This window comes from Bombyx mandarina, chromosome 11 (genome assembly GCF_030267445.1).
Source record: "Bombyx mandarina strain Sakado chromosome 11, ASM3026744v2".
NCBI classification, from domain to species: Eukaryota; Metazoa; Arthropoda; class Insecta; order Lepidoptera; family Bombycidae; genus Bombyx; species Bombyx mandarina.
The window spans coordinates 2779012-2806060 of NC_143218.1; the positions used below are offsets into that span (position 1 = coordinate 2779012).

Genomic DNA, 27049 nt, shown 5'->3' on the forward strand with positions numbered 1-27049 from the left:
TTATTTTTTATTGCCCTTATAGACAGACCTTTTTCCTGTACCTATTTGCTAGTAGCCTAAGAAGCTATTCCAGTTACACGCCAGTAGATGAGCTCACGAACTCAGCCTGAGAGAATTTGCTAACACTAGCCCTAGCAAGAGCCGTGCTACGCTGAATCTACCACCGGCTCAGAATCGCGACCCGCTGAGAAGATCCGGCGAGAAACTCAGTGGGCTGTGTTTGTGGGTTAATTCAGTCGTCGAGCCCTTCGTCGCAAGCGACGGGTTCGACGAGAACGGTGACCGGTGCTTGTGGTACCTAAAAGCACCGTTAATTCAAATTCAAACTCAATCGGGAGGATACGTAATGACATGAAATCGTGATATTTGTCGTCCTCCGGTCCTGATGAAGAATAGAATATGCAACTCAGAGCACGACGTAGTCTCAAACCAAACAGCCCAAAGAAAAATCATCAAATTATCTCGAAGAAACAAAAAATATATATAAGGATATTTTTTTCTTTTATTCTGTTTAATTCGTTCGCATTATCCTTTCCACGAACGAAAAGGGAAGAAAGCAGCAATACAAATACACGATTTATGAATAATAAACTAAAAATGCAGCCGGATGACTCTTTGATAGGTAGGACAGCGGCTCTCAAACTTTTTTATAATAACATAACAAAAAAATGTTAAGCACATTTACGTCGAAAATATGAGAAGAACGTGCGTTTGTTTACTTTTTTTATTGGTGTTGAATTGGCATGCGGCACAGCGACGGCGAGTCGCGGTATAAAAGCCCCCCACCCCCCCTTTCCGTTCCCCTCGTGAAAAGTGACTTAACTCACTAGGCTAGTCTCACATAAAACTGTTTCGCACAACAAGCGACTTTGTTGGTGTAGGTTGGTTACTGGTGGTAGGACGTCTTGTGAGTCCACACGGGTAGGTACCATCACATCGAACGCAACATATAAAAATCCACGCGCACATTGAAAAAAAATACGAAATAGTTCTAATAGCACAACTATTAACATATTAATGTATTAATTTAAGTTAATTTCTTGTTTGGTCTCACGAGTATATCCGAGTAAATAAAGTTTTTACCGGTGGTAAGTCCTTTCGTCAGTCCACACGGCTAGGTTCACCGCCCTGCCTATTTCTGCCGTAAAGCGAAGAGCGGGGCAGCTGTTGTAACTATACTGAGACTTTAGAACTCATATCTCAAGTTAGGTGGCGGTATTTACGTTGTAGATGTCTACGGGCTCCGATGACCACTTAACACCAGGTGGGCCGTGATCTCGTCCACCCATCTAAGCAACAAGAAGAAAAAAAAGAACGTATCTAACGTGTTTATAAGAGGGCTACCTATGCACCAGTCGTCTCAGACCACTATTGCATACTATGCGTGAGCATTTTTAAAATTTGAGAACCACTGACCTCTCCTGCTACAATATCGAGAGCGTTAGCTGCCCATGAAAAGATTTTAATACAACAATAAGAGTTATTAATGATCATATTTCCCCAACGGAATTGAGACGTTCCGTGGAATGCATTAATCATAAACTTTGTGACAATGTACCTATCCGAAATGTACAATGCACTATATATATGTATATATATATATATATAAAATATGGACCATTTGTTTGTGTCTAACAATGATGTTATGTAAAACTTAGGTTTATATCAACGGAGATATAATGGTTCCGTATCAGACAGCTGTCACGGTCTCGACGGTAAGCTGTCCTTTCTTTCTTCAACACGGAACCCACTGGTGAAGGCTTAAAACATTAAAATTTTGCGGGATTGATTTTACGCTAATTAAAATTTTTGCGGGTTCGATTTTAGAAGCAAAAAAACAATATTTTTTCGAATTAAAATTATGTTATGTAGAACTTAGGTTTGTATCAGTGGAGATATAATGGTTCCGTATCAGACAGCTGTCACCGTCTCGACGGTAAGCCGTCCTTTCTTTCTTCAAAACGGAACCCACCGATGAAAGCTTAAAACATTAAAATCCACAACATCAGTGATCACGCAAATTACAATATTTGGGGATTTGTTTTTACGCTAATTACAATTTTTGCGACTTCAATTATAGAAACAAAAACAATATTATTTTTAAAACTGATACAGGATTAGGTCAGTACAGTGACATTGGCTAACTTTTATTCCGAAAAAAAAAACTGCTCTTTCTCACAGCAAACTACACTGACATTTTATTTGATAACGTGGGCGAAGCCGCGTATCACAGATAGTAATTCATGGTTTACGTTAATGAAAACCAAACTATAACTAGTCAGGTCATAAGTATTGTCACACAGTAAAAACTTTTCTTTTAGAATGCTGGCCACAAAAAAGTTTATTGAATTCGAATTTCGAATTGTTCATGAAAATAAAAATGTATGCTTTTAGAATTTTACTCATTTTTAAATATAGAGTGGACGCTTAAAGAAGACCGTGTTGCAGTTATTGCGTTGCATCGTTGCGGTTACGCGCCAATTCAAATTTTTAACATACTGAAAATTTTGAATATAACCAAAAGATTCGTTTATCGTACCATCAAACGATACAATGAAGACTCTAGTGTAGATGACAGGTCAAGAAGTGGTCGCCCTCGGTCTGTTAGGACTCCAGCAATGATAAAAGCTGTGAAGGCGCGAATTCAAAGAAATCCCAAATGTAAGCAGAAACTGTTGGCCCTTCAGATGGGGTTAAGCAGAACCACGGTGAAAAGGGTGTTAAATGAAGACTTAGGGCTTCGGGCATATCGAAAAAAAACAGGACATCGTTTGAATGCTCGTCTAATGGACATGAGACTGAAGAGATGCCGCGCTTTGTTGAAGCGGTACGCGGGAAAAAAATATCGGGAAATTCTTTTTTCGGATGAAAAAATTTTTACCGTAGAAGAGAGCTACAACAAACAAAATGATAAGGTGTACGTACACAGTAGTGAAGAAGCGAGCAACCGTATTCGGCGTGTCCAACGAGGTCATTTTCCATCCTCGCTCATGGTATGGTTGGGAGTTTCTTATTGGGGCTTAACAGAGGTACATTTTTGTCAGAAAGGTGTAAAAACGAATGCAGTTGTGTATCAAAATACAGTCCTGACGAACGTTGTGGAACCTGTTTCTCATACCATGTTCAATAACAGGCACTGGGTATTCCAACAAGATTCGGCGCCAGCTCATAGAGCGAAGAGCACACAAGACTGGCTGGCGGCGCGTGAAATCGACTTTTTTTTTTTTTTTTTTTTTTATTTATTGCTTAGATGGGTGGACGAGCTCACAGCCCACCTGGTGTTAAGTGGTTACTGGAGCCCATAGACATCTACGACGTAAAGGCGCCACCCACCTTGAGATATAAGTTCTAAGGTCTCAAGTATAGTTACAACGGCTGCCCAACCCTTCAAACCGAAACGCATTACTGCTTTACGGCAGAAATAGGCAGGGCGGTGGTACCTACCCGTGTGGACTCACAAGAGGTCCTACCACCAGTAAACTTCATCCGGCACGAAGACTGGCCCTCCTCCAGTCCAGATTTGAATCCGTTATGAATTTGAATCCGTTACAAGATATGGCAACACTTGGAGGAAAAGGCGTGCTCAAAGCCTCATCCCAATTTGGAGTCACTCAAGACATTCTTGATTAAGGCAGCCGCCGATATTGACATGGACCTCGTTCGTGCTGCGATAGACGACTGGCCGCGCAGATTGAAGGCCTGTATTCAAAATCACGGAGGTCATTTTGAATAAACTTTAGTGTCATAAGAATCTATGTTTTGTTAAGTTCATTTTGGTATATGAATGGTTACATAATGAATAAACTTGTTTCAATTATTTTACATTAAACATGTGACAGAATTTATGACCTGACTAGGTATTATTGTGTAAGTATATTAGTATATAAATCATATTAATGATTTCATGTTACATGTAACCGGTATAAATCTATTTATTGTATTTATGTATTTTCTTTAATAATGTATTATTAATAGTATACCGCAAAATACCTGCTGTATCATTATATTTTCTAGAATTTCTGTAGATCAAACGAATATCTGGAAGAGATCGCTTTTACCGATAATACCGCCTATTGTACAAATGTATTTTTATTATTTATTTTTTTATTGCTTAGATGGGTGGACGAGCTCACAGCCCACCTGGTGTTAAGTGGTTACCGCAGTCCATAGACATCTACAACTTAAATGCCGTCACCCACCTTGAGAAATGAGCTGTAAGATCTCAGTATAGTTACAACGGCTGCCCCGCCCTTCAGACCGAAACACATTACTGCTTCACGGCAGAAATAGGCAGGGCGGTGGTACCCACCCGCGCGGACTCACAAGAGGTCCCACGACCAGTAAGTATTTGCTTGTTGACTGTTTTCTAATGTTAATTATGTGTTGGTTTGCAATAAAGTAAATATATTCTCTCTCTCTCTCTAAAATATAATAAAAGCTTGCTTATTCGCTTGGTTATATGTTCCGTAAATACGCCGCGAATACAGAAGCACGTGAATATGGAATGGTAATTTACATATATGGGATTATAGGCGATACGTTCCGTACGTGACAAAATAAAAACATACTTCAGGCGTAGTTGTAATAAGGTCTATTTTACTTTGTTATTAATTAATTTGACGACGCGTTGACAAAAGCTATTAACTTGAAGCCCTACATATTGGAATCCTTATTATCAATGTGCATGTACCCATTAGATTGGCGAATCAAGAAATCTTTAGCTGCGAACGTAGGAATTGACGCGGCAATTTGCAGCAGCTTGCCTCTGCCCCTGGCATTGCTGAAGTCCATGGGCGACGTTAACCACTCACGATCAGGTGGGCCGTACGCTCGTTTGCCTACTAGGGTAATAACTTTTTTTATGAGGGTTCGTTCACACATCAGTCACAAAATGGAACATAAAAACGCATTCTAAGAGAGAAAAATTTTTTACTAAGAAATAATCGAATTTTAATATTAATGTCTGTGCGTCCGTTACAATTTGGACATCAAATGCAGCCGAACGTTTGTTTCGATTCCCCAGGGGCGTCTCTGCCTGCCCCCCTCGGGCGCACCATTATAAAGATGACGAAGCAAATTTGGCTCCAACATACCCTTAAAAATGAACGGTCTTTTGTTCTTTAAGAACATGCTTTAGGCTGCTGTTTAGTGGCTCGCGGACCGTCCGACGGTAAGCCATCGAAAGTATCGTACGAGGTGAAACTAGAATTTGATGGTTCTTTTGGTTTTGGTGAGGTATAGTAGGATATATGATTCCGTGCTTAAACTCCTCACGGTTCACCGGGCTTCCTTCCGTCTAACCGTCTTTGTGTCTTGTACTAGCTAAAGATTCAGCCAGATGTCTATGGGCTCCAGTAACCACTTAACACCAGGTGGGCTGTGAGCTCGCCTACCCATCTAAGCAAAAAAAAAAAGCTTCAAGTGGCAGCTGAAGTCATCAAGGTGAATGCCACGACCCAGCACGAGACATGAGTCTAAGTCTGACTGCACGAACCACGACTGCACCAATGCTTCGAAACCAGATTAACTGCCGCCAGTACCGAGCGGTTTTACAATACCACCTACCATTTACCACTAGGAAATGACCGTTGATGATCGCAGCGCACTGGTTTAATGCTGAGAGAAACCTGCTGTCCAATCTCCCATGACTCCCTCAGTCATCTGACGGCATTCACTTTTTTATTTATTTATTGCTTAGATTGTTGATCGAGCTTACAGCCCACCTGGTTTTAAGTGGTTACTGGAGCCCATAGACATCTACGACGTAAATGCGCCACCCACCTCGAGCTATAAATTCTAAGGTCTCAAGTACAGTTACAACGGCTGCCCCACCCTTCCAACCGAAACGCATTACTGCTTCACTGCAGAAATAGGCAGGGTGGTGGTACCTACCCGTGCGGACTCACAAGAGGTCCTACCACCAGTAGTGGGAGAGACTGTTGCTATTACAGACTTACAACACCTAAAGCACCCAGAAAAGGCGTTAACCGTACTCGTCGAACTCGGTAAAGAGTTCGACGTGCAACCAAACTTATGCATCAGCTGGGTTTCGATCCGGTAGTAGATTCATTCGCGAAGCAGCTGCTCTTGAGTTGTTAAGTCTCTTTCGTAGGCGGGCAGCTGATACCTAATCCCCCCCCCCCTCCTGCCTGAGCTTTTGCTCGCCTACATATCCTAGCGAATCTGGGAAGGCCTCTAGGCCACCAGTGCTTTTTTAATCATTTAAAAAAACCCACAAAAGCGCAACAAAAATATCGGAACATAAATTTGCCACTTGAAAGCGCCCCTCATGTGAATCCACCCCTCTGTAACACATAAGGCTGATAAACCGAACCCTTATTTATTGGCGCTATCAATGCCAGGGGGCGCCGAACCCTTATTTAATATCGTTGGGGGAGAATCGGGGAGGTTTCCGTGTATGACGTATTTATATAACGAAACTAGTTTTAGCTTGTGATAATTTAAACTTAAATTTCATGTCGTGAAGCAGTGGACATGGGTTGATACCACCGTCCTGCCTATTAGCTATTTACATTGTTGATGTCTACGGGCTCCTGTTACCACTTAATATAACTGAAGGGCAGTTTAGTCTAAACACTAACCCACAGATTAAGCCCACTGAGTTTCTCGCCGGATCTTCTCAGTGATTCAAATCCGGTAGTAGATTCAGCGAAGCTCTGCTAAGGCTGGTATCGTCAAATTCCCTCAGGCTAAGCCCCGTGAGCTCGCCTACGAGTTAAGTCGAAGTCAGAACAAATGCTCGAGTGATATCCACATTCACCTAATACTCATCATCACACATGACAAAGAACCCATAGACACAGCCCACTGAGTTTCTCGCCGGATCTTCTCAGTGGGTCGCGTTTCCAATCCGGTCGTAGATTCTGCGAAGCACTGCTCTTGCTAAGGCCAGTGTTAGCTATACACCCGGTTTGAGCCCCGTGAGCTCACCTACACGTCAAGGAGAAGCTGATATAGCCTCACAAGGCTATCAGCATAGGTAGGAAAAAAAATGAATACAAAATAACCACATCAACATACATTTTCAATTCAATACAAAGAAATCACTCACCGGTTTCCGTGTCGACGGTGTAAGATAGGCCAGCCCAGGGATCATCCTACGGAGAAAAGAATAGGCGATATCAGATCTGGTCTTCGTTATGCTCGTATAGAACTACGCGATTTTTGCCTAAAGGAGTCTTTGCATACCAAATATCGCCCGTGTGCAAGTATTTACCCTAGTCTGACCTAGTATGCGCGCGGTCAAAATGAAACAGGTTCATTCAGAGCAGGGGCTCCCAAACTTATTTTGTCTACTGCCCACTTTGAGAATAAATAATTTTTTAGCGCCCCCATTTTTTCACCTACTTCAAAAAAACACTATAGCTAGAACTCAGTCGGTTTCTAAGAGCCCTCCTAGATGAAATCACAAATCGCCTCCCAAGCCTCTACACAACGGCCCCTTTTTTCTGGGTTTCTTATCGCCCCTCTTTAGGCCTGCAGCGCTCACAAGGGGGCGTTATCGCCCACTTTGGGAAAGGCTGATTTAGAGTACCGTGGCTGACGCGCCTGAAGACCCTGTCCGCACCACAGGCAAAGACGCCTCTGACGGTTGCCTTTTTCCTGAATACCGAGTTTAGCTCGCGTTAACGGCTCAAAAATTACATTGGCTAGTAGGTATTTGGCAATTTCTTAATTTTATTTATGACAATAAAGCTCGCCTGGTACTAACGAAAACAATTTGACAAACGCCACAGACGATGGCTCTGAAATGTTTCTTCTTTGCTCCTTTTTTAATTTATATTTTAATGGCTTAGGTCGGACGATCTCACGGCTCACCTGGTGTTAAGTGGTTACTGGAGCCCATAGACATTTATAACGTAAATGCCACCACCTACCTTGAGATATAAGTTCTAAGGTCTCCGTATAGTTACTACGGCTGCCTCACCCTTTAAACCTAAACGCATTACTGCTTCACGGTAGAAATAGGCTGGGCGGTGGTAAATACCCGTGTGGACTAACACGAGGTCGTACCAGGTGGGTCCTAAGCAATAAATAAAAAAAAACTCACCTCTTTGACTTCGGGATCCAACAACGAAGCCTTGACCTTCTCTATCTCCACCTTCTTCAGCTCTTCGTCTTCGTAGTTCTTCTGGATCCTATCCTTGGCCTTCAGCAGTTCCTTGTCGATTTCCTCCCCCAAAACCTTCGTGGCTTGCGGACCTTCCTAAAAGTTCAGGTAAATATTAAAGAGACAAGTGCCGTGGATGTAGCAGTAATTTTGTGTAACATTTTTAAAGATCACACTTCGATATAACCATCATATAACGCGGCATTTTACAACACGGTTCCACCTTAACACGAAAAGAAAAATTCCCCTTTTTTTTCGTACCTATTCTAGTAACATCGAAGGGTTATTCTAGATTCAGCGAGCTAGTAGAGCTAGCAAGAACCGTGCTTCGCAGAATCTACCACCGGATCGGAAACGTGACCCACTGAGGAGATCCGGCGAGAAACTCCAATGAACACAATCTCCAATGACCAGGTTAATGCAGTGGCATCAATACTGATAAATACTGACCGGCTGTATTGGATCTTCGAGCGAGAATCCCATGTCCACGTCCTGCTTCCAGAGCACCTCGATGAGATCCATGTCCTGGGAAAGAAAAAGAAAAAAGTTCCTTAAACAAATCAAATGAAAATTACTTTTACAATTACAATTTATTAAGATGAAGTTATTTGTTAAGTGAATTTATTAATACCAGTGGTCCCCTGGTAGTCGAAATTCGACTATAGTTAATTGAAATTATAAGTTTGAACACTATTATGATTATATTGTCAAAGGATTATACTTGTATAATCAATTAATCACAGATTTCGCCAAGACTAGACTTTAGACTAATATTAATAAAGTCAAAACAAGGTTTAATCTATTCTCAATTTGACCACCAGACGTCAAGAACAAAAGTTTGACAATAAATAAAGAGAATGCATGCGTGCGTGTGTCAAATACATGATAGTGTGTGTAATCTTTTTTTTTAATTGGTTTTAATGTATTTTTATGCATAATTTAAAAAAATATTATCATTCTGGACTCCTTCTCTATAAGTGCGGGAAATTTCATACTCCTCCGTCCGCGCAATTTTCGTAAAAAGGGATACAAAGTTTTTGATTCACGTATTAATATATGTAGATGAGCAAACATAATAATAATTGATTACCTTTGTTTATTTATTTATCATTTTTTATTATTATAATTAGTTACTATCATCATTAGTTATAGCTTATTATTATCATTAGTTATAGAGTATAGATAGTTGGGTCTGTGCACGGTCTGATAGGCAAAAGTTTCCACAGGCAACTATTCTTTCCACTGCCTATTCGCTGGTAACCTAAGGGGCTATTTCAGACACGTCTGGACAGGTGAGCACATGAGCTCGCCGCGAGAGAATTTGCCAACACTAGCCCTAGCAAGAGCAGTGCTTCGCTGAATCTACCACTGGATCGGAATCACGATCCACTAAGAAGATCCGGCGAGGAATTTAGCGGGCTTCAATTCAGTCTAATAATGTTATCGTATTAAAAAGTCTGACTCCGTGTGTTTAGTGCGAGTTTTTTAACGCTCTCGATAGCGTAAAAGTTAACTCAAATTTGTATGCAGTTGGAACAGCGCCCCTAGCGGCAAACGTATGCAAACTTTCCAAATCCATACAAATGTAAGTTAACTCTTACGCTATCCAGAACGTTAAAAAACTTATTGTTTTATTATCCGATGCCGTTAGCACCTCCCGATTTGAATCGCATTTTGTGTTTTGGACTTACTGGTGTCCGCGTACATCACTACGTGAGCACCACGTTGAGATTTGAGTTCTATGTCACTATATACAAACCAGAGGAACCTACCCCGTACAAATATTTCTTTTTAATGAAATTCCATCGAAGGATAATAATAATAATTATTATTTATTTATTTGTCTCTTAATGGTATATAGTACAAATACAAATGGAAATTAACCTTATAATTTATTTTGTAAGCCTTTGAAAGAGCTGAAGTCTGTACTAAGTTCAAAGACCTGTATTACTGAACTCCAGGCTCCCTCCTTCTTAAGATAGATTAGGTTAGGTTAAGTCGAAGGAAGAAAGACTATTTGGTTAAAGCGACATTTCTTTGTAATTAAAGGTCCGTTTTATTTGGTATCAGCATCAACGGTTCGATGTTTTTGATTGAACTTCAATTAATGTTTATAGCATTAAAATAGCTAAAGATTTTTTTTTTGTTATAATTTTTTTTCATATTTTAACCTTTAGATGGCTCTCCTGTACAGTTCCTTTAAACTTGGACATGAATTCATTTAAATTTGATTGTGCTTAAAAACAATCACACAATGGAGCGATATTATTACAAAATATCATCACACAAAATTAATTATAAATAAATATTAATTCCTTTAATTTTCATCTAAAAGCGGCCATTTTTAATTGACTCAAACACGTATTAATAACACGTTCGATGCTAGGAATCGTTCGTGAAAGATACAATAAAAAATAAACAATACAAAATAAATGTGAGCCTTATTCTTTCGATAATAAAAACTAAATCTCTCTAACATTTCACCATCGAATTCGTTTCGGAATTCAAATATTGGAATTAGCGTTCGGATTGAATTGCGAACGGTCGTAAGCGACGGTCACGATTTATGGGAATTCGGTACTTATTGTCTTTTGGTTTGAGACTGGTTTCGGGTGGGGCATTTTAATTTATTTCCGGCGCTCCCCCACTAGGGGGCAATGCGTTGAACTCAGTGGGGCATCGTTATCTAATTCTTGATATAGCATGGCGCGCATTTTAATTAGTAGTTTTTTTTTAAGTCTATTTACTTTTATATAACGATATTGGATTTTTTTTCAATGTTATTTATCGAAGACTATGTGATTATACTAAGTGATCAGAAAGACGTGCGTTCGAGAATCTTCTCGCCCTAAAAACTGTTTTAATGTGGAGGTAATGCACTTATTGTGACGTCATCAGTCTTTGGGACGTGTGCAAAATTTTGGTATCAATTTTGGAGCCGCTGAAAATTACTTTCATAAATTACTTTAAGATTCCATTGGATAGAAATTATATTTAATATATCAAAGACTGAAAGGGTCTTTGGTTTAAGCGACATTTTTATAACTTCACAGAAGAGACATTTAATGTTTAAAATTTAAAAAAAAAACATAACTAAAAACACTACCTAATTCTTTAGCTATTCGAATGGAGTAAACTCCATTGAAGTTCAATTAAAAACATCGAACTGTTGATGCTGATACCGAATAAAACGGACCTTTAATTACAAAGATAAATGTCGCGTGTTGAGTGAAATCTCGTTTAAGCCAAATAGCCTTTGACTCCTGGATATTTGTCTAGATATCGGACGAGCGCGTTAATAAATAGAATAAGAGGAAATATTTCCTTCTAATAGATAAACGAGTTTGATTGGTATCAATTTTAACTATACTGAGACCTTAGAACTTATGTCTTAAGGTGGGTGGCGCATTTACGTTGTAGATGTCTATGGGCTCCGGTAACCGCTTAACACCAGGTGGGCTGTGAGCTCGTCCAACCATCTAAGCCATTCTATGCAAACATTAAAAAAAAAAAACAAAAAAATTACAAATTTTACATACAACAACCAAAAGAGAATAAGTACTACATACATAAAATGATTCAAGTCTTGTGGAATCATTGAATAAAGTCGAATTTCGAATGGTCGGGCTAACACTAATTTAAAGAAATGGAAGAATTGTGCCAGCTGTTCTCAAATTAAGCGTTTAAGAACAAAGAGGTCACATTAAAATTGCCTTTAAGAATAGCGATTTTGGCCAAACACGAGAATTTTTATAGCTATTTTAATTACTTAAGGTCGATTTTGGATTGACTAATTATTGCTTAGACCAGAGGTCACCAAACTTTTCAATGTCTATTATTATTAATTATTATAAGATTTTTAACATTTAATTTTCGATGTCTTATTTTTAGGGGTCGACCAAATTAAAACTGCAGTAGGAGGTTCCCTAAATGAGTGCAATAGAATGGCCTCGAGCAGGGAAAGATGGCGCGACATCGTGAGACGCATCAAGTCTGCCCCTTCCAACACTACATGACGATCACGACCACTCTGTCAAGAGTGACACGACTGAGAAGAAGAAGAAGAAATTTTAATAGGGTGGGATAGCGGTGTGGTTAAATCTGACCAGGGTAGATACTACCAGTGTGATTAGTGCGAGTTTTTTAACGCTCTCGATATCGTCAAAAAGTATGCAGTTGGAACAGCGCCCCTAGCGGCAAACGTAGGCAAACGTTCCAACTCCATACAAATTTAAGTTAACTTTTACGCTATCGAGAACGTTAGAAAATACGCACTAAGCACACAGGGTACCTATTTCAGCCACTGAGCATCCATGCATTGCGTTTTGAAGCATGCGACAGCCGTAATAAAATTGAGACTTAAGTTCTACAACATAAGGTCGTATTCACATTGTGACGCACATATGCTTCGATAGGCAATTAACTTCACTAACCCGAGACAAACTCGTCGGCGCGATTATACATTCCTATAATATTTAATCGACCGACAGAAACACGAGAATGAATAAAATTGCTATGCTATAGACACGAACTTATTTAATTTAGTACAGCAAAAAAATAACAACTGCTTCGTAAAGAAATCCAAACTCGTCAAACTGGAAGCACACACTGCCATCTGTTGAGCCGCAAAAGAAACTTACCATACACTGCCATCTAGCGGTCATATTAGAAATATACGAGAATTATCACAGCGTTATCTAGATTGGCTATTCATTACTAGATGGCGCTGATTGTGATATTATATTTATCTAGGAACGTTGGCTGTGAAATAATTCTGTACACAACGTAATTTTTTTAAACCCCTATGAGAGTAAAACAAAAAAAAAACAAAAATTATTTTAGTTTCATTTCGGAACAAATCTACGCCATTACCGCAACAGATGGCGTTGAATTTTCTATTATTAATCCGAAACGTTCTAGAAAGCACGCGAATTACGTGGAAACGAGTTTTTCGCACCCGCGCCGAGGTCGCGAGCGGTCAAGGCGATGCAAGGTCATTATTTATAGTTCGTACAAAACAAATAAAAAATTCAAATGTAAATAATAAATACCGCTCCACGCGGCCCAGCAACCGTTTCCTTATAATCGACTTTGTGCAAATAGAAACATCTAAGCATCGCGTAATGCACGCCATCCACGTGACAACAAAGCAACTTTGTTTTATCAAAATTGTGCGATTGCTGTGAACGAAACCAGCGTGGAACGATGCGTTAAGGTGTGAGCGAGAGAAAACGGTAAGAAAGGGAAAAATAATGACAGGAAAAAGCAAGATGGCGATAACGATTGAATGAGCGTAAAAAATTGTCAGTTAATTTTTATTATAACATCAGAGAATTTCGGAAGGGAACAATAAAAGTGTAAAAATGGTATAGTTTTGTATTATACGCCACAATCGTAATTCTACAAAACTAATAATAAAACAAGCGTATCATGCAACTGTTTTAATTATACCGATTGAGAATTATGTAGGTACGAATAATCTATACTAATATTATAAAGTGGAAAGATTTGTTTGTATTGAATAGGCTCCGAAACTACTGAACCGATTTGAAAAATTCTTTCACTATTTGGAAGCTACACTATTCCCAAGTGACATAAGCTATAATCTTTTTTGAAAAAAAAATAGGAATCTTTACTAAAGCTCCAATAATGTAACTCAAGGTGTAAAAAAATTACCTAAATTAATCTTTACATCGCGTGCCCTGCGAAAACTATTGATGGTAGAATAAAATAATGTACTACGACTAAGTAGAACACATTATTATTATATTTATAAAAAGTGTCGCGACAGCATATGTCTAACTGTTATAGTGTTCCTTCATTTAAAAAAATAAAACAACGTCAAATATCGTTGAAATTTTTGTTAAAGACCCGAGCGGAGCCGGAGCGGACCGCTTGTTAGTAAGAAAGCTTCATTGGGAAAACGTGAATTGGGAAGAAGCGTTTGGCGCGTAATTTTAAAAATCGAATCTTGTGTGAAATTTTCTTCGACAAGGGCGCGGAATTTAATTACATAAAAATATTCTAGTAATATCGAGGGGTGAAAGTCTTTTTAGTTTAAGCGGCATTTATCTTTTGTAGTTTAAGGGGCATTTTATTTTGTATCAGCATCCAACAGTTCGATGTTTTTAATTGAACTTCAATTAAGTTTGCAGTTACTAAGCATGTTGCTGATAACTAACTCTATTTCTGTAATCTGACGAAGCGTGTTGCGGATAATAATATGTACTTTTAGGTTATTAAAATAATATTTTGTGTAAATGTTTGGAAATAAATTAAGTTTACTCCATTCAAATAGCCCGAGAAGTTTTTTTTTGTTGTGATATTTTTTCCAAATGTTAAACTTTAAATGGCTCTCCTGTAAAGTTGCAAAAGTGTCGCTTAAACCAAATAACCTTTCACCCCTCGTTACATACATATATATTTACGATTTTTGTTATTTTTCTAAGCGGAATATATTAGAATTACACCAATTGAAATCAGATTTATTTTTAATCTATCTTATTTTAAATTTTGCTTATTGGTTTTTGACTAGAAAAATTCACGAAGTTTTGGCGCGTCAATAAGCAGAAAAAAAAAACACGTAAAAAGTTTGAATGCTCCATAGAACAATGGATGGTAATGTTTTTTTATTATTACTTGAAAAACGAATCCACTCACTTAGCTATCATTAACACATACAGCTACAATATGAAAACTGCTCTCTCCCTTGACGATAAGGTTGATTTTAGTTAGTTCTAAAACATTTAAGGCATTTATGACTTTGACTCCCGGAGTTAGAGCTATGTATTTATATAATTAAAAATATATATTGTATTACTTTAGAATCAATATATTATCAAATCAAATATTATCTGTCTATATTATTATAGTAGACCATGGCCATAGACCAAATGAGTATATCATAGGAAGTGTGAAAGTGGCCCCGGTAAACAACAAATTAAGGAGCGGACGGTTAGCGTGGTATGGACATGTGATGCGTAGAGAGAAGAAGATGTATGGAAATGGTAGTGCAAGGTAGAGGGGGAAGAGGTCGACCGAAGAAGACATGGATGGAGTGTGTGAATGACGATATGAGAGAGAGAGGAGTGAGTATTGAGATGACGGCTGATAGAAGAGAATGGAAGAGAAAAATTAGCTGTACCGACCCCACCTAGTGGGATAAGGTGGAGAAAAAAAAAAAAGAAAAGAAGATTATTATAGTAGACCAATAAACCTATAAACGGCTCGACCGATTTTATCTTAGCGTGCATATCGGTCAGGGTTGAGAATCAAACATCTATTTTTCATCCCCCTAAATGTTAAGGGTTGGTCCACCCCTAAATTTAATTTTAATTTTTTAGACAAACTTTTTTGTTTTTATTTTTTTATGATACAGCATACAAAAATACATACAACCCTAAATTTTCACCCCTCTACGATCAACCCTTATTTTTTATTTGCTAATTAAAAACTTTTAATTTTTTTTAAAGAATTTTGTTTTTAATTTGTCATGACTTAGAATAAAAAAATTCACATTACTCTGAAATTATCACCCCTCTACGATCAACCCCTATTTTTTATTTGTTAATTATAAACTTTAATTTTTTTGGCAAGATTTTCATTTTTATTTTGTCATGAATTAAAATAAAAAATCTGATGTTAATCTCAATTTGTCATCCCTCTATGGTCAACCCCTATTTTTTATTTGTTAATTATAAACTTTAATTTTTTTGGCAAGATTTTTTATTTTATTTTGTCATGACTTAAAATAAAAAAAATCATATTACTCTCAATTTTCACTCTTATACGATCAACCCCTATTTTTCCATCCCGATTTTTATTTTTTTTACTCTATGCACAAATCCGCAATAAGTTTGCAAGATGGCAATCAAATATTATAATAAAATTGTAGTACGATAAAATCTTATTCAGAGTTTATAATTTCAAGTTCCTTTAATTATAATTTTTTTTAAATTCAATTTGTTCTCCCGCCCTCGCCGGTCGACTACTGATCAACTATCAATCGATCAGTTATCCCCGCCAGGTGTCACCACTCATCCAGCAAACATCACGTAGTAGGGATGAGGACGAAGCCGGTCTCCTGTCTTACTTACTCACTATACATCATAGATTAACACTTAATATATTTGAGAGCTATACAATACTATACATTTTTCAGCCATGTTTTTTGGGTTTTATTTGTGTATCAATAGTATCTTCAGTAGGTCTGAGAATCGGCTACTATCTATTTTTCATACCCGTGATAAGGGTTGTCCACCCCAAACATTAATTTTTTATGTTTATCTTTTGGATATTTTTATTTTGGTTATAATGAGGTATTATGTGGTTGAATGAGGTTTTTTTTCTACACTAGAATTTCCCTAGAAATCTGCCGAAATCTGTCTATAGCAACTAGGAGTGGGTGATATAAATCGTATCTAGATTCAATATCTATATATCGCAGCAATATCGTTGAATCCGATATCGCCCCGCACGAAATCTATATATCGATATCAGCCGATACACGATATTGCTCGATGTGATGCGCATCGGCATATCGTACCGATTCGTGAATCGAAATCTATGTATCGATATCAGCCGATACACGATATTGCTCGATGTGATGCGCATCGGCATATCGTACCGATTCGTGTATCAGCAATATTCGTTTGGTTCGTATCGAATCGGCCAGAGTGAGTGAGCGCACGATAGGGATATCATGTGATGAATGAAACAAAAACAGGCATTATCCATACAATTGTAAACCTTATATTTAAGTCCACATGTCTGTAGATTATTCTTAGCGTATCAGCAGGATACAATTTAGGAAAGAAGTTTCAACTTTCGACCCTAACTTTGAATGCAGTATAGCCTATTTGCATCGTTGAATTTAATTTCACGCGCTTTGACCTTGAACTAGAATTTTTGGACAAGTGTTTATAAATACTTAAAAGTTTTTTGTGTTTGATTCCCTCCCGATCCACTAACGGTGCTTTTAGGTACTTCAAGCACCGGTCACCGTTCTCGTCGAACCCGTCGCTTGCGACGAAGGGCTCGACGAGTAAATTAACTCTCAGACACAGCCCACTGAGTTTCTCGCCGGATCTTCTCAGTGGGTCGCGTTTCCGATCCGGTGGTAGATTCTGCGAAGCACGACTCTTGCTAGGGTTCGTGTTAGCAACATCGTCAGGTTTGAGCCCCGTGAGCTCACCTACTAAAGTTAGGGTTACGCTGATATAGCCTCTCAAGGCTCTCAGCTTAGGTAGGAAAAAAAAAAAAAAAAAAAAAAAAAAAAAAAAAAAAAAAAAAAAAAAAAAAAAAAAAAAAAAAAGTGTTTGATTCATTGATCAGAAAACCAACCGTATAACGTTGACTTAAATCTATATCTACTACGATATTATATCAGCGTATCGTTTCAAATCTCAAATATCATGAATCGAGAAAATCTACTAGCATCCATCAATATATAGATTCAATATCCGATATTGATACTCGATATATAGATACGATTCGATACGCGGCAAAACCGATATTACCCACTCCTAATAGCAACACAACGTTTGCCGGGTCAGCTAGTAGAAGTATAATAAATCTTTGACAATAGATTCATAATAGTGTACAAACTTATAACTTCAATTAATTATAGTCGAATTTCGACTACCAGGGAACCACAAGCAGAAATTAAATACCAAAAATTTCAATTTTAACTATGGCCGACCTGGCGGTAACCGGTCACCTGAGCCCATGGACATCAAAAATGAGGCGCGACTTCTAAATCTCAGTTTTACGGTGCAACGACTGCCCCGCCCTTGGACTCAGAAGACGTTCGCGGCAGAAATGGGCGGGGCGTGTTCAAAAGAACGTCAATAAATAAAAATTCCGACACTCAACCATAGATGGATTCCGAAATCGTTTGCCAGTATGAAGGGAAGTCAAAAAAAAAAAAAACTTTAAATTATTTATTAGTACCGCGGACGAGGTCAGTGACACCATTCGCGAATCGGTTCAGCGACCTCGCATTTTAAGCTTATTCGTGTGAAATAAGGCCTTAAATCTTTTACGTTTTAATATATTGTGTGTATATTCAAGTCAAGAATATACTAGACAGGGATTTTACGGATAGTTTCTGCCCCGGAACGGTAATTCGGTTTGAGTCATGTATTCATGTTGCCGATGTCCATGGGCTCCGGTAGCCAATTAACAGCAGCTGGGCCGTGAGCTACGTGCACTGTTCTCTGATGGATGGTAGGAGACTTTTTTTTTCCTTAGATGTGTGGATGAGCTCACAGTCCACCTGGTGTTAAGTGGTTACTGAAGCCCATAGACATCTACAACGTAAATGCGGCACCCACCTTGAGATATAAGTTCTCAAGTAGGTATAGTTACAACGGCTGACCCACCCTTTAAACCAAACCGCATTACTGCTTCACCGCAGAAATGGGCGGGGTGGCGGTACCTACTCATGCGGACTCACAAGAGGTCCTACCACCAGTTGCGCGATCCAGACTATTGCTGGATCTCTATGCTATGAGGGCCAGCTGTTATCGTGGTAGCATCATCCTCTTCCTTCCACACCGAGAATCTTAGCTCAGACCGAGCGGGATCAACGACTTACGTTCCCCAATAGGACGTCAGGTCATTTGCAGTCTCGGGAATCTAAACTTTTCGAAGGTCATTCCTGGATCGATAAAATGTTTAGCAGCGCGTTCATTGTGTGTGATGTCATCATTCCACTAGACCGCCGCGAGGGTTGAGATGTTTATAATTTTAGCAGCGAATGTATGTATGTTTATTTTTCCTCTTATAACTCCTAAACTATCTATGGTGCTAAGCAGTGGCACGCTTTATCTCCTTCCTCAAACGCGGCTTTTGTTAACGGTAGGCAGCAGCTTGGCCCTGCCCCTGGCATTGCTGATGCCCATTAGCGTCGGTAACCCCTCACCATTAGGTGGGCCTTATGGTCGTCTGCCTATAAAGGCATTAATAAACTCTGACCTTGGCTATACCGGTACACAAATCCTTGAAAGACCTCCGACGAGAGCATGTAAGGAATGAACGAGGGAAGGTCTTCGATTGACAACAAGGCTCTGAAGGGACTGACAATGGTTCGAATGTCCAGAGCTTTTATATACACAATGTTATCTCGAAATGACTAGAACAATCTGGGTTTCTGCTGATTTTTCTTCAGCTTTGCTCTAGATGCGAGCCGTAATTCAAGGTTGCTCGGGGTCGCAAGCCGGTTTCCGATAACGCGACAAGTGTGAATGAACGATAATACGATTCGATAAGGAGTTAAGGTCGAAACTTTGGTGCCGCAAATTGCTTTCCTAATCCGGAGCGGTCCTTGGACCATATTCGAGATTTACTATGGCCGTATGCCTATAAATATGGCCCTTTCAGATGCGTATGGGTCCTGTTATGATAATGCCTTTTAGAAGGGGACTCTTCGCCATCTCCTTCCAATTATCCCACTACGTCCTCTTTTTCCATTCAGACCGAACAAACTTAATGTCTGCACTCATACCCTTTACTCCCACATCCTCTTACAGACAGTCCAATCCAAGTCCTTTTAAGACGCCTCCTCCTCAAATCACTATCTACTTTCATACCCAGAGTATTTTTGTAGGAGGCCTTTTAGTAGAAGATTATTCTCCTACAACTTTCAATGTAGGCAATTTTCTTTCGATGACTGTATAGCCCGAGAAAATCAACGTGAATAAACCCCCCCCCCCCAAACCAGACGTGTTGACGGATTTTATAGCGCAACTGCCGTTCTTCCGGTTCTTCAAGCCGAAACGTCAACTTGATAGAATTAGACCGGCCAGAATATGGAATCGAAACGCAAATTGCCCTTATTACCCAAAATAAAACATCAATTTTAATTCACATAACTTCAAAACGACGCCACAATGATACAAATGCAAAGTTCCTTCAAACCCACAATCGAAGACAAGCTTCATCGGAATTGTAAATGGATTGACATTTGACATCGCACCAACATTACGCATGTATAAGCAATTCAAAATTGACTGACGTAACACACACCAAACGCGGACTCCAAACCACAGGTTGTGTGCCCGCACGGGTAGGTAGGTACCAGTTACCTGTCGCGACGCAGTTAGGGTTTCAAGCTCACATCTCAAGGGTACGGGTGGCCACATCGTGACGTCTACGAGTTCTAGTATTTCAAGTAGATCGTCAGCTAGTACACCCGCTTGAAACCTTAGAACATATTGGTGTATGTACCTTATCACCTGATTCTGCTGTGAGGCTGATATATAGAAGCGGTATATACAAAAATACCCAAATATTATCGTCTCTAGATAGGCGAAGTTGACATTGAAGCATTTGTCTATACATTAAAGCTTTCTCTGAATCACCGGCTTCTAACCTTAGAACCAAACTATCACATTCAAACGCGGAAATAGAGCCTAGTTTTAAGATGACGTTTCAGTAGAACCAGGGGGACATACAATCAGCTGTCTGCTGCTGAAGACTCTTCAAATCGCGCAACCGTCGACGTACTGACGCGATTTTAAGGCCTTTATTCCCCACCAGATTTAGCCAAGGTCGTCTATAAGAAGTCCCAGTATCCCCATATGGTATGGTAGAGATTATTGTCTGAACCAGCCCGTACAGAACCACCATTAAGATATAAGAACGCTCGTATGTGCGAGATATTTACTTAATAAACAATAATAAGGACCTTACCTCTTGCGTCAGTTCATCTCCAGTATGGTTCCCCTCATCAGGCTCGACCTTGACGTCATTATAGTCCAACGGCTCGGTTTTGACGTCGGATATGTCCATCTCGCTCACGCCACTCGAACTGGCCGACGTGAAACTAGTGCTAGCCCTTTCCCTCTTAACGTCCAACACCAGTTCCTCTTCAAACATTGGAGCCAATTCATAGACCTCCGCTTCCAAAGGAGTGTTCTCAAGGAGATACTGTTCCAAGTTCTCCTGTTGCTGTTTTATGTCTAGTTCCAGGTCGTGTTTGAGGTCCGGATCGTCGGCGAAGACGTCCCCATAATCTTGAAGGTCGGCCATATTCTGGTGATATAAATTAGGCTCCTCCACCTCGATCTTCTCGGATCTTGCAGCAAAATAAGTCGCAAAGTCGATAGCGTTGTCACTGTAAAAGTCATCGGTGTTCGATTCGTTGACCTTGAGGTCGAAAGCCTCGTCCTGTTCCTTTTTGATCTGCATATTGTCCTGCTGCACCAGGAACTCGGTCACATCGAAGGTTCTCGAAGCGATCTCCGGAAATATATCCGATTCGGTGCGATTGTGGAGGAAGTCGTCCGACACCGTCACCGTGGACTCGCGACTTTGGTCTTGGGCGTCCTCGTCGGTCACTTTGACCTCCTGGGCGACGTTGTCGTCCGCCGAGACGGCGTCCTGGTCGGTTGCGACCGACTGGGCCGCTGACACGGGTTCGACTGCGCCAGTTGCGACATCGTTCAATAAATATGTATGAAGAATCGGGCCACGATTCTGCCACATCCGGGCATTATGCGCGCTTGGACCGTACCGGCCCAAGGAGTTGAGCTCTTCAAACAGCTGCCTCTCGTAGTTCACGAGGATGTTGTCCAAGGACTTGGGGTGGACGAACCTCGGCCGTATCAGCGTCCGGGCCTCCTGTTCCGGGGACAGGTCGGAGCCGTTCGCGATGTGCAGACCGGCCAGCAACTGGGTCTCCCGTTCGAGGTAGTCGTCTGGGTCGATCCTGAGCAAACTCAAAACCAGAGCCAGGCGGAGTAGCTCGTCGCCATACAGTTTCTTCAGGGCGATCATTTTCGATGTATCAAAATTGTATTAGAATACACTAATATTGAGCACTAAGATATTTTGAGATCAGATATATTTATTTATAATATGTATATGATATTTGGGGCTTTTATATACGAGTCCTTATTTTGTTACTAAAAAGAATTTCCTCTCCGATCCTCCTTTTGCGTTTATCGGGAGACATCTTGGTTCTTTGTCACTTTCGCCCCGAAAAGTACCATTTCAGCGTAAACGTATACATTTTGATGCACACTACTGAGTCAGTTGGGATAGAGCCAAAAAAGTTTTTTTTTTATTTCAATTTGTTTATTCACTTTTATTTTTCACTTGACTTTTCTAATCACTTCTAGTACTGTGGCAGTTTGCGTTATAAATTTCTTTCAACTATAATAAAAGAAAATCTGTTACTAATACAATTATTATTATCATATGACTAGAGACATTTACAGTTTTTTAAGGTAAACAATGCTTTATTTCATTACAGTTAAAATTCAATTTATTTTTTCGTTTTCCTAAGCGACGCGCGTAATGCAAAATTTAAAACTTTCTAAATTTAAAATTACTCTGTTCTTTATTCTAAAAGAAATCGTCCGAATTCTATTTTTTCAAAAATTAATTCATTACAGTCGTAATTCAATATTACGATTTACTTGATACGCGTTTAGTGTTTACCGGTGACATTAACAATGTTAATGATTATTATAAACTTTAAAGATGAAAGAGAATTTCTTTATATTATTATGAAAGAGATAAGTTTACGTTACAAATCACACGGTTTTTTCAAGAGCAGAATTTGCAGTCTTTTGTTTACCAATAATAAATCTATCATTCACGGAATGCAGCGCGACTGATAAACATTGTCAATTTTAAAATTAGAAATTCATGTTCGCAAAACGCCATATTGTTTTTGTTTACGATCGAAGCCCGATTATGATAGTGATAGTGATTTTGTTCAAAATAATAAACGACAACACAATATCATAATTTGAAATAATACAAAAACATCCGTAATGAACCTTTGTTAAAAAGAAATTTTCCAATTTAGGCTTGAAAATTATGAATGCTTACAAAAAAAAATTCTTCAATTTTTTTTCTTTCGATACGTAAGAAACAGCTGATATTTTACATAAAAAAACTATTATTAATGTTTTAAACAGATTTTCACTATTCAACAGGTCGATTTTAGTCTTTTTTTCTGATTCAGAAACGAAAGAAATATTTACGCGGAAACAATGCCTTTGTTTACGTGCGAACGACGCGGGCCGCGCCGTCAGTCTTCATTGGCGCGAAAAACCGAACTGCGACTTCGGAGTTCGAACGCGAGTCGCGATCGTGGCGTCGCGCTGCCCGTTCAACGACCACAAAGTCACGACCCACCCGTCTACAATTATAAACAAACATTGCCAAACATCTGATAGATCAATGTAAACCGGTAGTTTTGCACGCGATACCTAACCAGTTTATCGTGAGCTTATCTTTTTAAGGCGCGTTGAGTAGAGACGGCTCTCTGCACACTGGACGTTGAACTTAGGTCATTTTGCTAGTTTTAGATCTCTCATTCTGTACAAGCCATAGTGACCTTTAATCGTATGAGATTTAAAGGTGACTTTGGAATGTCACCGAAGAAATTACGCGCCAACACGTACATTGCACATGGCGCTAATTTTGTGGCAATATGCGATGAAAGATACAACTTTTACTTTTTTTTTTAAATGCATGATTCAGTCTTAACCTAGGTAACATTTTCTATTTAGTCAAATTGACAATTTCCAGTAAAAATAATAATATTATTTTACGGTCTCCGTTTTCAACAGCAATTATGATAATATCGCCTACAGATATATAAATTAACAAGATAAATAAGCATAGACAGTAAACATTTTCCATGTGAATCATTATCATCAAAGTATTTTGAGTCTGACGCAAACGTACTATAGTCTTATAATATGAGTCACTCAAATGAAGTCAGAAATTTAAAAAGTAATAAAAAAAAAATCGCAAATTTTGTTGTATCTGTGGTTTCACTTCCTATGAAGTGTTTTTTTTAAGTTTTATTATTATTTGTATACTGATAAATGAACAAACGGTTTTAAACCCTTCGCCATAGGAAATGATAACAGTTTGTTCAGTCACCGCGAGTCAACGGTATGCAGATAAAAAAAATCAAGCATTAATAGGAAGTTCAATTAAAAATCAACAAATAGTTCTCTATCGGTGGGGTTTTGGTCAAGAAATCTGACCAACAGTAATAAAATGAAGTGGTCTTGGCCTAAACAATAAGACGGCCGCCCGGCCGGTGCGTTCGTATCGAGCGACGCCACTGTGCCAAGGTTCGATTCCCGCAGGCGGGTACAAATTTTTGTAACGAAATACATAATTAAGAAATGCTCACGATTGACTTCCACGGTGAAGGAATAACATAACGTGTAATAGAAATCAAACCCGCAAAATTATAATGCGTAATTACTAGTGGTAGGACCTCTTGTGAGTCCGTACGGGTAGGTACCAGCACCCCGCCTATTTCTGCCGTGAAGCAGTAACGCGTTGCGGTTTGAAGGGCGGGGCAGCTGTTGTAACTATACTGAGCATTACGCATTTACGTTATAGACGTCTATGGGCTCCAGTAACCATTTAACACCAGGTGGACTGTGACCTCGTCCAAATAGCAATAAAAAAATGGTTGACTATCTAACGAGGACTAGCCTACACCATAACAGCTGTGCCACTCTTCAAAACGGGCATCTGCTCAATGATTATCTAGAAGATTGCACAAAGTGGGAATGAGTTGCTCGCTCCGGGCATTTCAATATTGCAATAATTGTTACGTTATAATACTCATTATAAAAAATGAATATTTAAAAAAAAAAAGACATGCCCGCTGAGTTTCTTATCAGTTCTTCTCAGGACGGAGGCTACTTTTTGTGAATTGGCGGTAGTTTCTTTTTGACGTTCAACATACTTATGTACTTTCATTTATGTTGAATAAAATTTTTGATTGGATTTGCTACGCTAAGGGCTGAATACATTCTACACACTAGTGCGTCCAGAATGAGTCCTAAGTTGTTTTTCAGGAAGATCACACAGGGCCATCCACGAAAACATAGTCAGACGGGTCCTTTGGCACCATAATCAGATACGTGCAGTCTGTATTTGGTCTGGTCGGAGTGGTTTACCTTGTCGGCCAGTCATGCCTGAAACGGCAGTATGGATCGCCCGACCAAGGCAGATAAGGATATCGGAGAACATTCTTACGTTCCGCTCGTGGACTGAAGGATAAGACGACCGGCGTTCGAATCCTACCTATTCTATGTATCAGCACACAGGACACAGGATTCACATAAAGCTCGCCATAACGACCGCTTTTGCACTATCTCGTGACTCACAGCAGATCATCAGTCCACCTTCTGAATAGCCAAGTACCTAATGTCTCAAGATAATAGGTACCTGTGGCGGGTATCAATCACAGAACACAAGATATTTGATATTTGAAGATATTTGATGACTGAATCTCGCTTACGACATTATCAAGAAAAGCTTGCAATTTAACCAGTTCGATGTAACATCCTCTTTCCCTTTGTCATTAAATCCCTCAAATACTTAACACGTGGTCACGAATGCTTTCCCCGATGAGCGAACATCTTGTGAATCAAACCAGCAATAAATGTGATAATAAATAAATAAAATAAATAAATAATATAAATATTTACTAACAATCACGCCACGTTAACTAGTCCCGTGCTAAGTTCGTAAAGAACTTGTGTTACAAGTACCAGATAACGGAAATAAATATAATATTTTTATTATACACATACATATATTTAATATACACCCATAACCCTGGAAAGACATTTATATTTATCATACAAATATCTTCCCTTGGCGGGATTCGAACCCGCGACCCCCTTGTGTAGTGACCATGTCACTTACCACTACACCAGACGGGCCTTTAATAGCGTAACTACTGGCATTATATATTATGTATTCTGCGGCAGAGCATTGAGATCCTATTTGAGGAGTAGGGCAGGCGTAGAATCGAGACTTCCGTAACAACTAGGTTTTTTTTATTGCTTACATGGTTGGACGAGCTTACGTGATTACTGGAGCCCATAGACATCTACAACGTAAATGTGCCACCCACCTTGAGATATAAGTTCTAAGGCCTCAAGTATACAGTAGTACAACGGCTACCCCACCCTTCAAACCGAAACGCATTATTGCTTCACGGCAGAAATAGGCAGGGTGGTGGTACCTACCCGTGCGGACTCACAAGAGGTCCTACCACCAGTAAAAAATCCTGTAAGTTAGTAAGTCCCGTTAAATACCCGGAAAAAGAGCAAACAAATATAATCATCAGACAATCTATGTCCGATGTTCAAATTGGCAACCCTCGGCGGAATAATCAGCGCTAACCACTGCACCACCGAGTCAGATAGATAAATTATTAGGGGTATCAATTAAATACTAGTGTCCCCCGGTAGTCGAAAATGGACTGTAATTAATTGAAATTTTATACAATATTTTGATTGTATTGTCAAACTTTTATAATCACAGATTTCGCCAAGACTAGGTACTCTTTAGACAAATATTCTCAATTTGACCACAGATTATAAGGAATAAGAAAAGTTTGACAGTAAACAAATAGTATGCATGCGTTTGTGTGTCAAATGCATGGTAGGTTGTGTAATGTTTTTATTATTGATTTAATGTATTTTTTATGCATAGTTTTAAAAAAATATTAGCATTCTGCACTCCTCTATATTCTCTATAAGTGTGGGAAATTTCATACTCCTCAGTCCGAGCAATTTTCGTAAAAAGGGGTACAAAGTTTTTGCTTCACGTATTAATAAATAGATAACAATAGTAGGTGGCACCATTAATCGCTGCGAATATCTAAAATCCGCTGTTGGGCGCTACCAGCGAGGGGCATCACTTTCTCCGAATCATACTTAATTTGTGGGCCTCTTAAAGAATTCGCGCGCTTTCTGAGTTTCTGTTTTCGCGAGAGATTCTATCTAAACTTTCGTAATTCGATCGGTCGGGCACAGCGTTGCCGCGCAAACTTTCGCTGGATTAGGCGCGTGTGTGACGTCATTTGTGGTCACGCATGTGTCATTTCGGATGCGTGTAACGTGACAGAGCTGCGTG

At 39.3% G+C, this 27049-nt stretch overlaps 1 protein-coding gene across 13 annotated transcripts in view; it reads right to left on the reverse strand.

Moving 5' to 3' along the window:
* The window catches only part of LOC114241750 (segmentation protein cap'n'collar), a 144954-nt gene that overhangs the window by 85901 nt on the left and 32004 nt on the right, over window positions 1-27049 (reverse strand). For 5 of the 13 annotated variants that reach the window (XM_089731362.1, XM_089731361.1, XM_089731364.1 and 2 more), the window contains exons 2-5: window positions 20825-22288; window positions 8582-8656; window positions 8072-8227; window positions 7073-7118 (exon numbers count right to left, since the gene is read on the reverse strand). In XM_089731362.1, coding sequence (XP_089587488.1) covers window positions 7073-7118; window positions 8072-8227; window positions 8582-8656; window positions 20825-21910 — 1363 coding nt within the window. In that variant the 5' untranslated portion in view covers window positions 21911-22288. Of the gene's footprint in view, window positions 1-7072; window positions 7119-8071; window positions 8228-8581; window positions 8657-20824; window positions 22312-22920; window positions 23213-27049 lie in introns of those variants that run through there. The other 8 variants (XM_089731360.1, XM_089731363.1, XM_089731366.1 and 5 more) reach the window with 8 other exon arrangements.